The following is a 15,664-nucleotide window of genomic DNA, read 5'->3' as shown; positions in this document are numbered from 1 at the left end:
ATAAGAGACATAAAGTAGAACAGGGGTTTCCAGGGGCTGGCAGGACAGGGAATGGAGAGTTGTTTAATGAGTCAGTTTCAGTTCTGCAAGATGAAAAGAGTTCCAGATATCGATTGCACAACAACGTAAATGTGCTTAACACGACTAAGCTGCACACTTTTAAATGGTTAAGATGGCAAGTTTTATATTCTGTGTATTTTACCACAATATAATCTTTTTTAAATATATGGAGGGAAAAGTGGGGCTGAGGGAGGCAGGGCCCAAGGTTTGAACTCACAGAGAAGCCAGCATGTATAGGGTTAATAAAGGACTCAGCAAAAGTCACTCGGAAAGGCGGGCACAGGAGGAGGAGGAGGTGGTGAATCAGAGAGAACAGAGCTAGAGAAGCCCGGGGTGGTAGGAGTTAGAAGAGGATGGAGGGATTAAACATAAGAAAATAAGAGGAACTGGGGTGTGCTGTCTGTGACCAGCTTGTGAAGTTCCCCAACGCGAAGAAGGGGAATGCTGGCAACTCACACTCAGGCTCAGGCGTGTATTCTTCTCACCTTTGATTCTTTTTGGATAGTGTCCTTGTAACAATCAATTCACTGACCAGTAACACTAAGCATTCCTTTTATTTCTTTTTAATTTTATTCATTTTTGAGACAGGTCTTGCTCTGTCACTCAGGCTGGAGTGCAGTGGCGCAATCACAGCTCACTGTAGCCTCGATCTCCCAAGCTCAAGCAATCCTTCTGCCCCAGCCTCCAGAGTGGCTGTAACTACAAATGCGCACCATCACACCCAGCTAATATTTTTATTTGGAGTAGAACAAGGTCTTGCTACTTTGCCCAGGCTGGTCTGGAACTCCTGAGCTCAAGCGATCTCCCGTCTTGGCCTCCCAGAGTGCTGAGATAATAACAGGTGTGGGCCACCACCCTCAGCATTTCCTCTCATCTCAATGTTTTAATTTTTGTGACTGAGGTATTGTTATGGTTGTGCTACCATGCGTCTGAAGGATGTTGAGATGGCACAGCACTGCTAATGGTTGGGTGTTGCTTATCATGACACCAAGGAAAAATATCACCAGATAAGACATCAAAAGACAATATAGACGGGACAAAATTGCATTTTTCACATTGGTTCCCAATCTCTCATGATAATTTCCATTACAGAATACAGGTTGTTAGTGCAATGACAGAAGAGTCACGTAGATGGGACTGTGCATTTCTGTGTGCTAGGGAATGGGATAGTAACTTAAATTCACCAACATTCATTTAAAAATGTATTACTCAGTGAGCCAAGATCGAGCCACTGCACTCCAGCCTGGCAACAGAGCAAGATCACGTCTCAAAAAAAAAAAAAAAAAAAAAAAGCATTACTGAGCTCCTTCCATGTGCCATGCATTTCCAGGCCCTAGAACAGAAATCTCAACCTAAGTCTCCTTCTTGGAGCTGGGTTGGAGATGTCACAATATCTGCTCTCATGATGACCGTAGGTTAGGAGAATCTCCAAACTACACAAGACAGATATAATCCCAAAGCGTTGGGGAGAGGGGAACTTGTGGCCACTGTGGGACAGGTTCCAGGACCAGTGACAGCCACATGCTGCTGGGTGAGCAGGGGACAGGGCTCTCTAACTGGCAATGTGTGAGTAGCAGCGAGATTGGTCCCCTGCCCTCTGGGAAGCCAAAGCCCCCAGGCTGGTCATCTCCAGCTTCCAGCAACTGCGTTTTCATTGTCTATTTGAGCTATAAGGTGAAAACAGGTAAGAATACACTGAGACAGGGTCCAGTTTGAAAAGCAGCCACGGAATTGGGCAAATAGAAAGTCACCGGCTCTCTGAATGAAGGCTTTCTTTAATAATAGATAAAAACAAACTTCAGAGGATGGCCAGTGGGGAGGGAGGGAGGGAGAGGTGAGGGCATGAGATGAGGAGCAGAGAGGCTGACAGCAAGAGAGCCACGAGCTCCCCTGCACGATGACATGAGAGTGAAGCCCCAGGGAAGGCCACACGCACTCTCTGTACCTGCCTCGGGAAAGGCAGGGCGCCCCCTCAGGGAGCACCGCTGCTGGGGCCCGCGCCCTGGGGAAAGGCGTCAGCTTTGGTGCCAGATGCACCCGGGCCCCATACCGGCTCTGCCATTTGTAAACTTTGGCACTTAAGTTCCACGCTTCCCCTGACCCCGGGCCCCCATCTATCACATGGGAACCGCCACACTGGCAGAGGATGGCTGCGGTGGGACATAAGTCAGCTGAGGGGTTGGGGGAGTTCCGCCTGCTCAGACTGGAGGCACCTGGTCTTCTGCCCCACGCTGAGGGTCCTCACTTGCCAGAAGGGTCTGGAAATGACAGACACCAGGCCCCACTCTCTGGTCTGCGGAAGCTCCGTATGTAGAAGTCTCCCTGCTACCAGTTTACAATTGGCATTCTCACTTCGCTACCTGTCACGTCTTTCCCATTCCAGAACATTCACCATCCTGGTGGTTCTAAGAGCTGTCCAAGGTCTACAGCCTTCAATAGGTTTGTCCAGAGAGCCCAATTTCCACCTTCCTTCTGCTCTTCTCTCAACCAGAGGAACACCTCTGTGCACCTTTCCACTCCCAGTCACCTCCACACGACACACCCACTCTTCCCACACCAATGCCCCACTCCCCTCCATGCCCCCCAAAACACCACACCCGCCCCCCACACACATGCCCACCATGCGACCTCCCTACACACCACGCGCCCTCCCTACATGCCACACACACCCTCCCTACATGCCATGCGCCCTCCCCACACACACGCCATGTGCCCTCCCCACACACACACCACGCGCCCGCCCCCCTCCACACCGACACCCCAGGTCCCCTCCACGTGGCCCATCTGTCCTCACCTGTACTCCAACACCACCCATTTAAACTTCTTCAGCTGGCACTGCACCCAGGATGGGGCTACTTGTGAGTCAGGGCCTAAAACAGCACCCTGCTTTTTTTTTTTTAACCTTTTGAAGATAACTAGGAATTTTGTGAAGCCTTCTCCCTGGCATCCCTTCTTTGTTCTTTCTGGAGCTAGTTATACCGACTGTATTAGCACTGAAAAGAGTCCAACATGGAAGACAGGAAAAGGCAAAAGCTCCCTCTCCATTACCCTCACTGTCATTCGAGGGTGCAGATGCTCCCGGTCCTGTTCTAAATGCAATTCTTCAGCCTCTCCTCATCTTCTGTAAGAGCTCTGATGCCCTCTACCTTCCATGGTGGGTTAGATTCTAAGGTGTACACCAGGTTGTGGCCCAACAGGTCCAGCAGAAGGCAGCCAGCCCCTACTACGTAAGTGCATGTTACTTCTCCAACCTCACAATTAACATGGAGAAGGCCAAGTCTCCAAAGCTCCATCTGCCTGGGAATCACCACCTCAGTGTCTGCTAAGCTTTCTCCAGCCTTAGCCCAACCACAAAGCAAAACTTTGCATTCTCGGACACCACCATTCTTCCCCAGCTCCAGAGGCCTCCGCACCCTCTGCCCTTAGCACGTGCTCCTCCAGCCCAAGACGTTCTAGGACTCCCCTAAGAGGATCACCCCACTTTGAAATTTACAGGGAAGGTCGTGGAGACAGGTGAGGCCACTTCCTTACCCTGGGTTACAAAAAAGTGATCAGATTTTGATGCCCCTCCATGACTCCACAGAAATCAACTTTCCCTCATTATCTGGAGCAAGTTTTTCAGGTTTCGGTTTTACCTGACAACGAGGTAAGCCCCCAGACTCCCTCGGATCTTCTGCTGGCCATGCCCATACCAGGGGCCCTCTCCTCCCCAGCACTCCTGCGACAGTCCCCTGAGCTACCTTGCTCCCACTATCAGTTCCCAACAGACCTGGCCGAAGCCCTGGGATAGAATCAGCCCTAACCCACTTCTGAATTCCCTGGCTTTTAAAAAAAAAAATCTCGTCAACAGCAGCTCTGGCTTCATGAACTCACAACCCCATCAGGCAAAGCACAGCAAAAACCTTAAGTTGCTCATTTCCTCAGCATCCACCAAACCTCCTGATGGGCCGTTGGGGAGGACAGGTGTGTGGAGGGGTAGGGAGGCAGGGGAAGCTTGAGGACCCAGGAAACAATGTCTAAAACACTGTGGTCAGAAAAGGGACTTCTTAAAATATGTGACAGCAAACCCAGAAAACAAAGTTCTCCAGCCACATTCCTACTGCAGCCAGTGTGGACACAGGAGGCTCCTCCAAGGGAGCGTCTGTCACGACGTCAGACACTACTTCTGACGTCAGACACTACGCCAAGCACCTTACGGCATCACAACAATCACGTGTGTGAGGCAACGGAGGCCCGCAAAGGCTGAGGAGCAGATCCAGGCAAGCTGGGGCACGGCTGGGCTTTGAACCCAGGGCCCTCCGATTCTAAATCCCGTGCTTGAACCGTGCCGGACTTGGACAGGCTGCCAACTGCACCCTCCTCTGCCCACCAAGGCAGCTGCTGCCCCAGACCCAAAGGTGGCAAAGGATTTCTGCTGCCGCCACTGTTACGTTACACTCACTGGCACACCACCATGACAGTCCATTTTGTCTTTAAAAATAACAATTGCTAAATAAGTAGCAAAGTGAATGTGGCACGGTTCAACATCCCACCAGGAAGAGAGAAGGTGAAGACGGCCTGGCCACATGTGCTAGGAGAACGCAGGTGTGTGTTCAGGACTGACTAGTCATTTTCATTGACGGGGAGGAAACCCTCGGCCTCTGGTAGAATTCCCGTGGCCAAGAGGATGAGCCATGTGGGTAAGTGGAGTCCAGGAAGGCGGAGAATGGCAGCAGCCAAAGATTTCCACAGCACGGGGAGTTGACAGGAATCACCCAGACCCACAGGAATGTGAGGCCGGGAGCCCTGGCAGGCAGCTGTGGGGTATGAGGGCGCCAAAACCAGTGTCTCGCTCTGCTCGAGACTGCTCCAAGCCTGGTGTGTGCTTCCAGCAGCCAGCAAGCCAGGCATGCTTAAGACTTAACTCGGCCTATTATTCCGAACCTTCAGCTCCTAGCTTTGCAAACGAATGTGTCCTGTATAGGGCTGAACATATTAAATAACAGTATCAGCCTCTGAGAAAGCTTGTATTCAGTGCTGAGCTTGTACAGATGCTATTTACAGAACCACACACATGATGTCTTTATAGATGCAGAATCCTCGGTTTCCAAACTAGGCCAGTGGCAGAACTTGTTGGTTCTCCTTCCCTCCCTAGCCAGGAAAAGTGACTTCTATTTTTCCTTCAATATGTAACTGACACATAAAAGTATATACACTCCAGGCATATGACGTGATGATCTGATACATGTACACACTGTGTAGTTATGATCACAATCAAATTAATGAACACATCCATCACCACCCACACTGTGCATGGAATACCCAGGATTTTGCTCACCTTATAACTGAAAGTTTGTACCTTTTGACCATGATTTCCCCCATCCTGAGTCCTGGCAACCACCGTTCTATTCTCTGTTTCTATGACTTCAACTTTGTTAGATTTCATATATAAGTGAGATCATGCGGTTATCTGTTTTTCTGTGAATGACTTACATCTTTACACTTGCGGGCTAAATGCAAACTTCTAAAACATATTCAAACAAATCATCCTATGTCATCCCTTTAAATCCCTTCGTTGAAAGGAAACTTTTAAAATATACACAAATAAATCATCCTAAGTCATTCCTTTAAATGAGACCGAGACATGGCTCAGCAGATGTTCCAGCATATCACAGGCCAGTTCAGGACTCGTCAGTGGAGCAGGCCACAGGCAGGCAGAGGGCAGTTGTGAGCATATGGCTGCATTTCTGCTGTCACCTCCCTTATGACAGACAAACAGGATGGAAGAAGGAGAACAGCTGTGGCAGGAGGAACCAGAGGGAGGGTGCCAGCTGCATACGCTGGGCCAGTGACCACAGTTCCAATCCTCATCATCTGCCTTTCTGTAGATATATGCAGCCTTTACGCTCTGGTGTAGATCACTACCGGTGATGCGGGAATTAACACAACAAACGTGCACAGGATGGAGAGCCACTCGGCATCAAAGAGGCTGGGCAATTTGTCCAGCTCCTTTGTGCCTCATTTCCTCACCCATGAAACAGGGAAAGAACAATGTCTTCCCTCTGGGCCTCAGATGACCACTGCAGTGATCCTGTGATGCAATTAACATTAAAGACACTACACAAAGCCAGGGTGTATCATTTCTGAGGTGTGAGTTTCAAATTCCAAAGCTGGTTCCTTTCCAGGTATGTCTTGGCATGGCGGCGGCAGCAGGAACCAAGGCAAAAGAGGAAAACCCCGCAGCTCTGATGTCAAACCATTTCCCTGAAATGCGGGTCCTTGCTATTATCTTACCATTGTTCTCCACCCTCACCCCCCTCTTTGAAAACAAATACACCTTCCACTTACAAACCAAAAAGAGGCAGAGTGATGGAATGGTACGTGGCAAGATTCTAAAGTCAAACGGCAGGGTGCCATCCTAGCTCTACCAGCGCTAGCTGTGTGACATTGGGCCTTGGTGTGCTCACCTCTCAAATGGGGATAACAAAGGTACCTAAACCTCATGGTTGTGGTATGGAATCAATGAGATTTTACACATACATGCACATACACACACACCGTTGTCACCTCGCTATCTGGTGGGGTGGGGTGGGGATTGGTTCCAGGACTTCTGAGATATCAAAATCTGTGAATGTTCAACAACGGCCCCTTATATAAAGTCATGTAGTGTTTGCATATAACGAATGCACAGCTTCCTCTATACTTTAAATCATCTCTAGATTACTTATAATACCTAATACAACATAAATACCTTGTACACCATTGTTATACAGGTTGGGCATCCCCAATCTGAAAACCCAAAATACCCCAAAATCCAAAACCTTTTTTTTCTTAAGATGGGGTCTCTCTACGCTGCCCAGGCTGGGGTGCAGCGGCCATTCACAGGCGCAATCATAACACACTACAGCCTCTAACTCCTGGCCTCAAGGGATCCTCCCACCTCAACCTCCCCAGTAAGATGAAATACGGACCTGCACCACTGTGCCTGGCTCAAAATCTGAAACTTTTTGAGGGTCAACATGGTAGAGGTGGGCAACTCCACACCTGACCTCATGTGATGGGTTGCAGTCAAAACTTTGTTTCATGCACAAAATTATTTAAAATATTCTATAAAAGTACCTTTAGGCTATGTGTATAAGGTGTATAAGAAACAGAAATAAATCTCATGTTTAGACTTTGGTCCTGCCCCTAAAATAGCTCATTATGTATACACAAATATCCCAAAATCTGAAACGCTTCTAATTTTAAGCATTTGGGATAAGAGACAGGCAACCCGTACTGCATTAGTTTTTTTTCCTTGTGTTATTTTCTACTGTTGTATTATTATTTTTTGTTTTTTTTCCCCCAATACTCTCAATCTGCAATTGGCTAAATCTGCAGATGTGGAATCCATGGATCTGGAGGGCCAGCTGTGAGTCTGTGTAGAGCAAACGTGCAAGAGACAGTGAGAGTGCTTAGGACACTGCAAGGGCAAGCACTTGCATATTGGCCATTATTACTCATTTTTAATCCTGGCTCAGGGAAGAGAAAGACAACAAACAGAGTGACCAATACAACAGATGCATTTTTACAACTGTGATCCTCTGTCTAGACCCAAAACAGAGAACTGCCTTTGCAATACTTACAACTGAGGAAATTATGACAGTGAGAGAGATCAGACCTAACCCATTCCATCTTGCTTCTAACCTTTAAGCTGTCCTTGTTCATTTCTGGGCGTAGGATGAACTAGCCTTGAGAAGGAATTCAGTTTATGGTTTGACTCTGAAACAATACTGATAATAGCCCTTTCCTGAAAAGACCTCCTTCTTACCTGGCGACCAGTCTGCTTTTGCAGGATTAACAAATTAGCTACTTAGGCGGATCACGAGGTCAGGAGATCGAGACCATCCTGGCTAACACAGTGAAACCCCATCTCTACTAAAAATACAAAAACTTAGCCGGGCGAGGTGGCGGGCGCCTGTAGTCCCAGCTACTTGGGAGGCTGAGGCAGGAGAATGGCGTAAACCCGGGAGGCAGAGCTTGCAGTGAGCTGAGATCCGGCCACTGCACTCCAGCCTGGGTGACAGAGCGAGACTCCGTCTCAAAAAAAAAAAAAAAAAAAAAAATTAGAAATTAAGGTTTAGGGGTCATGCGGCCTCTGGCTCCAAGAGCCTAAACCTCCCCAAATTGTTCCTGGAGATAACATCACTACTGTAAAACCTAAGATCAGGGCTTGAGATGTTCTGCAGACCCTGCACTCAATGGATCAGCTGACACCACCCAGGTGGTAATCTGGCTCAACCAGTTCTGCAATCCCACCGAGGAGCAGAAGACCCCCCAAGAGAACCTCACTTCCACCCCCTATATTTCCATCTCCAACCTGACCAATCAGCACTCCCCACTTCCTCAGCCCCTACCCACCAAATTATCTTTCAAAACTCTGATCCCCAAATGCTCAGGGAGAATGATTTGAATAATAGTAAAACTCCAGTGTCCCATACAGCTGGTTCTGCATGAATTACTCTTACGCCATTACAAATTCCTTGTCTTGATAAATCAGCTCTGTCTAGGCAGCGGACAAGGTGAACCCACTGAGCAGTTACAAACACTGGAGCCAGAAGGCATCCTAGACAAGCGAGACTAGTGCTGCTCGAACTCTGGGGAGTAAAGGGCCACTTTTTGTTGGCTTTTTTCCCCAATTCGACCAAGTTGTAGTCCTGCTGTGCAGAACCAGCATGCAGCTTGCTCCACGCGCAACTCCTCACGCGAGTTTAACACGCTCGTCTTGAGTGTTCAACACAATGTGTACAACTGGTTCTGCAGCAACATCAAATTCCTATAGAAGTTTCCAAGTGCTTCTATACTTTCCTCATCATGGATTGTAGAGTTTGTGGGCCTATGAACCACACTTTGAAAGCACTGATCTAGGCTATTCTTTCCTCCTCTCTGCAATGCCATTCTGTGGAGCAAGGAACTGCTGATGAATGGCAGAGCTGTTAAGTCTTTAAAAAAAAAATTAGGCCCAGGAAACAGTAGAAAACTCAATCCCAAGTGAACACTAGGAACTCGCAGAAGTAGGACAGAAAAGGGAGTGAAAAAGGGCAACTTCATCAACGTAGCCCAGCCGGCACTGACCACGCGTAGTCACACAGATCTAGAGATGAGAATTTACTTAGCACCAGCAGGGAGACCACAGCTTGGCAGCCCTTCCCAGGTGGCTTCCCTGACCTTGGGGCGGTCTTCCTTCCGCAGAGCCACAGCTTCCAGTTTGGCTTCGTACTCTGCTTGAACTTGGTCCCTCTTCTTTAATACACTCTGTGGGAGGCAGAGAAGAGAAGCATGTAACACTGAGTCCACAAAGGGGCCTCCCACCCCCAGGTGATCGCTGCTTTTCCCCCACGCCTCCCCAAATTGAGGCCTACCCCGGGCCCAGCCATGTGCTTCTAGGACAGTCTGGCCATGGCAGAAACTCTGGAGGAAGCAGGGGAAAGGAAGGAAGAGAAGAGAAGCACTCCTGAGGCTGGGGTTTCTAGTAAAGTAACTAAACCCTGATGCTGAAAGGAAAGAAATTCTAGGAAAAGGCAAGTAGGGGAAACAGCACCCATCCATTGTCGCACTGCTGGGAGGACTCTCCGCTTCACTGTGAGCAGCCAGAGCCCAGCTGTGCAGAAATGTGGAGCTTTGCAGGCTACAATGCTAGATGTTCTCTGAAATCTTAAAGGAAAAGTCTAAGACAACTCTTCACTCTTCAATTCAGTGAGTGGACCCCTAGCGGACTGATCTGTTCATTGAATCATTCATTAGCCACTTACTAGTCCTCTACTCTGATCCAGGTGTAGAAAGAGCAGAGAGATGCACTCCCTACCTGAGGGGTTCAATGTGACAGAGGCTCAGACACAGTATGTGTCTGTATGTGCTAAAGGGGCTACACATGTGCAAGTCCAGAATTCCTAGAACCATGCAGCCAGCCCACCAGAGTGAAGGGTCAATGGGCCCCATGAGAGCCAGCTCAGGATGGGACAAGAGTGAGGCAAGCCAGGCACCCGGAGTGCAAAACGTAAGGAGACACTCCCTCTTTGGCCCATGTAGTACAACGATGGCAACTGAGAGTGAATGCCCCCATAAATCTGTGCCCAGGGCTCCCCTCACTTCGTCTGAGCTCTGCTGCTATGAACCCACTAAGCAAAACAGAAAAGCTTCTAGCAGACCTTCTAGAAAAGTATCTGTTTCATCAACGGGTTTCTTTTTCCTTCCTTTAGTAGAATCACAAGTGGCAAACCAAGAGTGATGAGACCTTTCTTTTCCACTAACTCAAAAGAAATAAATTGCTATGAAAGTTTCTAATCAGGCACTTTCCCCATAGGGGACCTTCCAGCAGAGTGTGGAGTCAGGGCAGGAAGGAGTCACCCCCTGGCTAAGCACAGGCACCCCGTGTCCCTGACTGTGCTAAAATGTGACAGGCAACTGAAGAGTTGAGAGTGCTGCGGGTTCAACCTTTTAATGGAATGTGTCAATACGGGGAACCTCAAGTCTTCCTCTGAAAAGTTTGCTTTGAGAAGTATTTTATCAAGAAATGAAAATGAGGTTAAAATTACAATAATTTTCCGTCAATTGCCACTCAGCTGTCTCCTAAGTGCCCTGACATTTCCTCCCCACACTCATTCATCTTTGAATAGGAATATTTACAGTGCTGTTCAATGGAACTTTCTGCTATAATGGAAATGTTTTATAACCTGCACTAATTCAGGAACCACTGCCTCCTCGTGCCTACTGAGCACATGAAACAAAGCTAGCAGGACTGGGGAACTGGGTTTACATTTTTATTTCATGTTACTCTTTGAATTTAAACTTAAAAAGAGCACATATGGCTAGTGGCTACCATACTGGATGACATAAATCTATAAAGTAAAAAAAAAAAAAAAAAAAAAAAAAGTACTTTGTGGACTTCATATAGCCCAAAAAATAATCTAAATCTATTGGTCTGGTACCATCAGTAGTAAAAATCCTCTTCTCTATGGACGTGCAAATGTGGTTCCCCAAGGTGCAATGGAACGGCAGGGTGGGGGCTGTGCAGGCTGCTTACCACTGGTGTGCACTTCCCTTCACAGGACGCCTAGCACCTTACTGGAAAAAACATCCAGTACCACATATCCAGACTAGCGCTTCCAGGAAAGAGCAAGAGTTGTCCCAGAGACACACACTCCGTCAGTGTGGCAAGAACCTCCTAAGACAATGCCAGCACAGCCTGGGGGTTCCTGGGGGCACTGCTGGGGTTGCAAGACCCCTGGGACTGTGAGGGGTTGGGGGGAGATGCATCAACCCCACTCAGCTACAATAGTCCAAAAGCGTCTCCTCTCCCCATGCCCAAAACAGATGAGGGAGTCTGTAGATCCAGCCATATCCCGCCCCAGTAGGATTTTTACTACTGATGGTACCAGACCAATAGATTTAGAATTTTTTTTGGGGGTTATATGAAGTCCACAAAGTACTTTTTTTTTTTTTTTACTTTATAGATTTATGTCATCCAGTTAGCCTGGGCTTGCCCTGGCCCACAGGAGAGGCAGGGTCTCTGTCTCTCAGTGTTTTCCAGCGTGGCCAGAATGCTGCCCTCTCGCGCAGGCTGACTGGAGGATCCACCCTAACAGCCCTGCATCGCCGGACAGCGCAAAAGGCTCCCAGCAACCCTGCAGAGGCGAACGCGCATCATCCCTTTTCTACAGATGAGGAGACCAAGGGACGGTGGCAGGCCCTGTTCAAGGCCACACCTGGCTCATGGCACAGCAGTGGCTCATTCAGGCTGTTTCCAGTATGTGGCTTCGCAGCTGGCCCACGATCCAGCCACGCTAAAGGTTGGACAATGTGTTCTGAATCAAGACAAACTGCTGACGACCACCACCCTCACTGGGACACCTTTGCACGCTGTTGGTGATGTTCTGAGATGATGGGTCCCCAGCCCAGTCTCTATTGATAAAATTGGTCAAACCAGCCTGTGGCTCTGAGATGAGGCCCAAGCTGGCAGTGGGGTAAAGAGGCCAAGAGACCAAGCCAGCGTCTGCAGAGAGGCCCCTCCATCCTTGAATGACAAGCAGAAAAGAGTCATCATCTGAACTTCTCACGGAACTTTACAGGGATCGGCATCCCATGGATATGACACATCAAAAAGGCGAAGGGCACAGTGAGAATTTCCTCCTCACGCTTCACGCCACCTGCCCTCCTCTACACACCCATCCCTACGCTGCTTCTGCCCTGCCTTCATACATCTTCATTCATCTAGCCAGGGATGGGGATAGAGCAGAGAACAAATCACAAAACCATGTGGAGCTTATATTCTAGAGGAGAGGCAGACAAGAAGCAAGTAAAATATACAGTAGGTAGCTCTGGGTATTAGGAGGAAAAATAAAACAGGAATGGAAGGTAAGTACCAAGGGTTTGGGGAAGGCAAAATTGTACATAGGGTGCCCAAGGAAGGCCTCACGCTCACAAGGTGACTTTTAATTAGAGACATGGAATAAATTCCTCTCGGACACTTATTTTTTTAAAACATTAGAACATTTTGTTGCGATTTCAAGTGGTCCTAATAATCTGGAACTTTACTATCTCTATTTTCCAGTGAAGAGAAGACAAATGACTTTTTCTTTTTTTTGAGACGGAGTCTCTCTCTGTCGCCCAGGCTGGAGTGCAGTGGAGCAATCTCGGCTCACTGCAAGCTCCGCCTCCTGGGTTCCCGCCATTCTCCTACCTCAGCCTCCCCAGTAGCTGGGACTACAGGTTCCCCCCTCCCCCGCCACCACGCCCGGCTAATTTTTTTTTTTTTTTTTGTATTTTTAGTAGAGACGGGGTTTCACTGTGTTAGCCAGGATGGTCTCGATCTCCTGACCTCGTGATCTGCCCGTCTTGGCCTCCCAAAGTGCTAGGATTACAGGCTTGAGCCACCGCGCCCGGCTGACAAATGACTCTTTAACAAATAAATTACAAGGAAAAATAAATGGACAAAGAAGGATTTTTTAATATTTAAGAAACATACCAATCAATGTATAGATCCTGTCTGGATCTCAATTTGGAAAAATAAACAGAAACTGTCTCTGAGACAAACTGGGAAATCTGAACACTAACTGGATATTTAAACATAATTAGGTAGTCCTTAAAAAAAAATGCTTGTATTTTAGAGATACGTACTAAATGTTTCTGTATGAAATAATATGATTTCAGGATTTGTGTTAAATTAAACCACGGGGTGGGAGTTGGGAGCAGCGTTAGAGAGAGACAGAACCAGATGAGTCACGAGTGGGCGACTGCTGATGCTGGCTGGGATCCGCGCAGGATGGCTGGGATCCACATGGGATGGCTGGGATAGATGTGGGTTTATTGCTTTCACTCTATTTTGTGATATGTTTGAATTTTTCTATAATAAAAAGGCTAAACAATAGAAACATCCCATAGATGACATCTGTCATCCAAATGTTTGTAACAAATTAATAACAGTCATTAAGAGGTCTATAGTTACGTCATCCATGAAATATTAATCAAACAGCCTTTATCTACAAAGACAAAATGCTTAGAAGAGTTGGATGACAGATGCATTCTGTGGTTTGGCTTTCAACATCTGCACTGGATTTGTCCCAAGAAAGACCACAGTGGTCAGTATCTACAGGAAAGCGCAGCGTCCCTTCCCCACCCCCAGACTCTTGCACATGTCTTCCTCTGCCAAGGCTGTGGGCTCACAAACTATGGGAGGGGGAAAGGCAGAAAAAGAGCCCCAGCGCCAAAGGTCAGCAGCTACCAAAAAGCCTCTTCAAGCCCACCAAGTTTTTCAGCTTCAAAGCTTTGTGGAAGAGGGACGCTAGGATGCAAGGCTGGAAGAGGATACCAAAGCAGCAGGAACAGCTCAGCCCCCGGTAGAGAACAGCAGGATGGGTGGTTCATATTCTTGAAGGCCAGGGCTGACGACCCAAGACCCAAGTGGAATTCATGTAGAGTAATGGGTGTTCACTAACAAAGAACAAATGAGAATAAAAATAAAATACCCACATAGTCCTGCGGCTTAGGGCAGCCCTCTAGAAGGGCACTTTCCTGCAGGCAGGAAAATGAGTCTGATTTGGTCCTAGTGATAGCACCAGCTCCGGTTAAATGACTGAGTTGAGGTTACCCCTTTCAACATGCTCCTTTCACACACTCATTCTATGGAAACCAGGACCACCTGTGATTTAGATGTCCTGGGGCAATGTTGGTAATACTGAAACCACACACTACCCCCTCATTTTAAAGAGATATTTTTACATACAATTTGGAAAATTTAAAGGAGGGGGAGAAGTCATACATAATCTCATCAGGCAGAACAACCAGTGATACATTATTTCTTCCCTTCTGGTCTTTTTCCTTGAATGGCTTCTTTGATACTTCCCATTTCTGTTTCTCTGCCTGCACGCTTGTTATTCAGATGGTCTAATCCTCTAATTTTCATATTTTTTCCTCCAATTCTCTTTTGGTTTTTTTCATATGTGACATTCTTAACTTTTTCTTCTAACTCTTCTATTAATTTTTGTATTCCTATCATGGTTTTAATTTCCAAGAGCTCTTTGTTCTCTGAATTTTTAAAAATTATTGTTTTATGGCTGTGATATCTTCTCTTTTGGAAAATATTAACAATTGTTTTGTGTGGAAATGTTCTTCTCCATCAGTGTTTCATTCAGTAGGCTTTTTCTTCTTTGTTTTTACTTCTGATATTCATATTCAAATCTTCCCTTACATATCTGGTGACCCTTATCTGTCCACCCATCCAAGAGGGAAACTCCATGGAAACGGATTGAAAGCTCTCTGCACAGAGGGCTTGCTGACATTCTCCACAGGAGACTCCGCTGGGTCCTTTCACTGAGGAACCACCCTGGCTCTCCACCGCCAGCCAATATCCGTATCTGTGGGTCACTTCTCTTGGCCCATCCAGATTTTCTAGAAAAGGCTCTTTTCCTCCTTGCATGGAAGATCTAAGGCTGAGAGCCAAGCAGGAGAATAGTCCCAACATCACTGAACACCCTCAAGTGTGCCTAGAGTCTCTTGGTCCAGAGAGGCCCCCTCCAGAGAATCAACCCCCAGTTCTGCCAAAGTGGAGAAGGAAGTGGCCCCTGCGTGAGCAGAGAGGAGAGGATCGGAAGCTAGGATTCTTTTTTTTTTTTTTTTTTTTTTTTTTTTTTTTTGAGACAGAGTCTCGCTCTGTCGCCCAAGCTGGAGTGCAGTGGCCGGAACTCAGCTCACTGCAAGCTCCGCCTCCCGGGTTTACGCCATTCTCCTGCCTTAGCCTCCCGAGTAGCTGGGACTACAGGTGCCCACCACCTCGCCCGGCTCGTTTTTTTTTTTTTTTTTTTTTTGTATTTTTTAGTAGAGAGGGGGTTTCACCGTGTTAGCCAGGATGGTCTCGATCTCCTGACCTCATGATCCACCCGTCTCGGCCTCCCAAAGTGCTGGGATTACAGGCTTGAGCCACCGCGCCCAGCCGGAAGCTAGGATTCTTAAACAGACTCTAGATTTATTCTTCTCTTCAGCTCTACCTCAGTCCCAGAGGGGCGTGGTGCTGCCAACTCTTGACCTTTTTGGAGGGTTCCACGGTGTAAACCAGGTGACTTCTCAGTTTTTTCCCCCACTGTCGGTTTCA

The 15,664-nt window shown here is 47.6% G+C and overlaps 1 protein-coding gene across 1 annotated transcript in view; it reads right to left on the bottom strand.

Moving 5' to 3' along the window:
- LOC105481086 (sorting nexin family member 30) overlaps positions 1 to 15,664 on the bottom strand; it is a 124,691-nt gene that overhangs the window by 16,696 nt on the left and 92,331 nt on the right. The window contains exon 7 of the mRNA XM_011740381.3: positions 9,247 to 9,333. Coding sequence (XP_011738683.1) covers positions 9,247 to 9,333 — 87 coding nt within the window. The remainder of the gene's footprint in view (positions 1 to 9,246; positions 9,334 to 15,664) is intronic.

This window comes from Macaca nemestrina, chromosome 14 (genome assembly GCF_043159975.1).
Source record: "Macaca nemestrina isolate mMacNem1 chromosome 14, mMacNem.hap1, whole genome shotgun sequence".
Taxonomy (NCBI): Eukaryota; Metazoa; Chordata; class Mammalia; order Primates; family Cercopithecidae; genus Macaca; species Macaca nemestrina.
The sequence above is the reverse complement of the archived record's forward strand: the minus strand, read 5'-3'. Positions and strand labels throughout refer to the sequence as shown.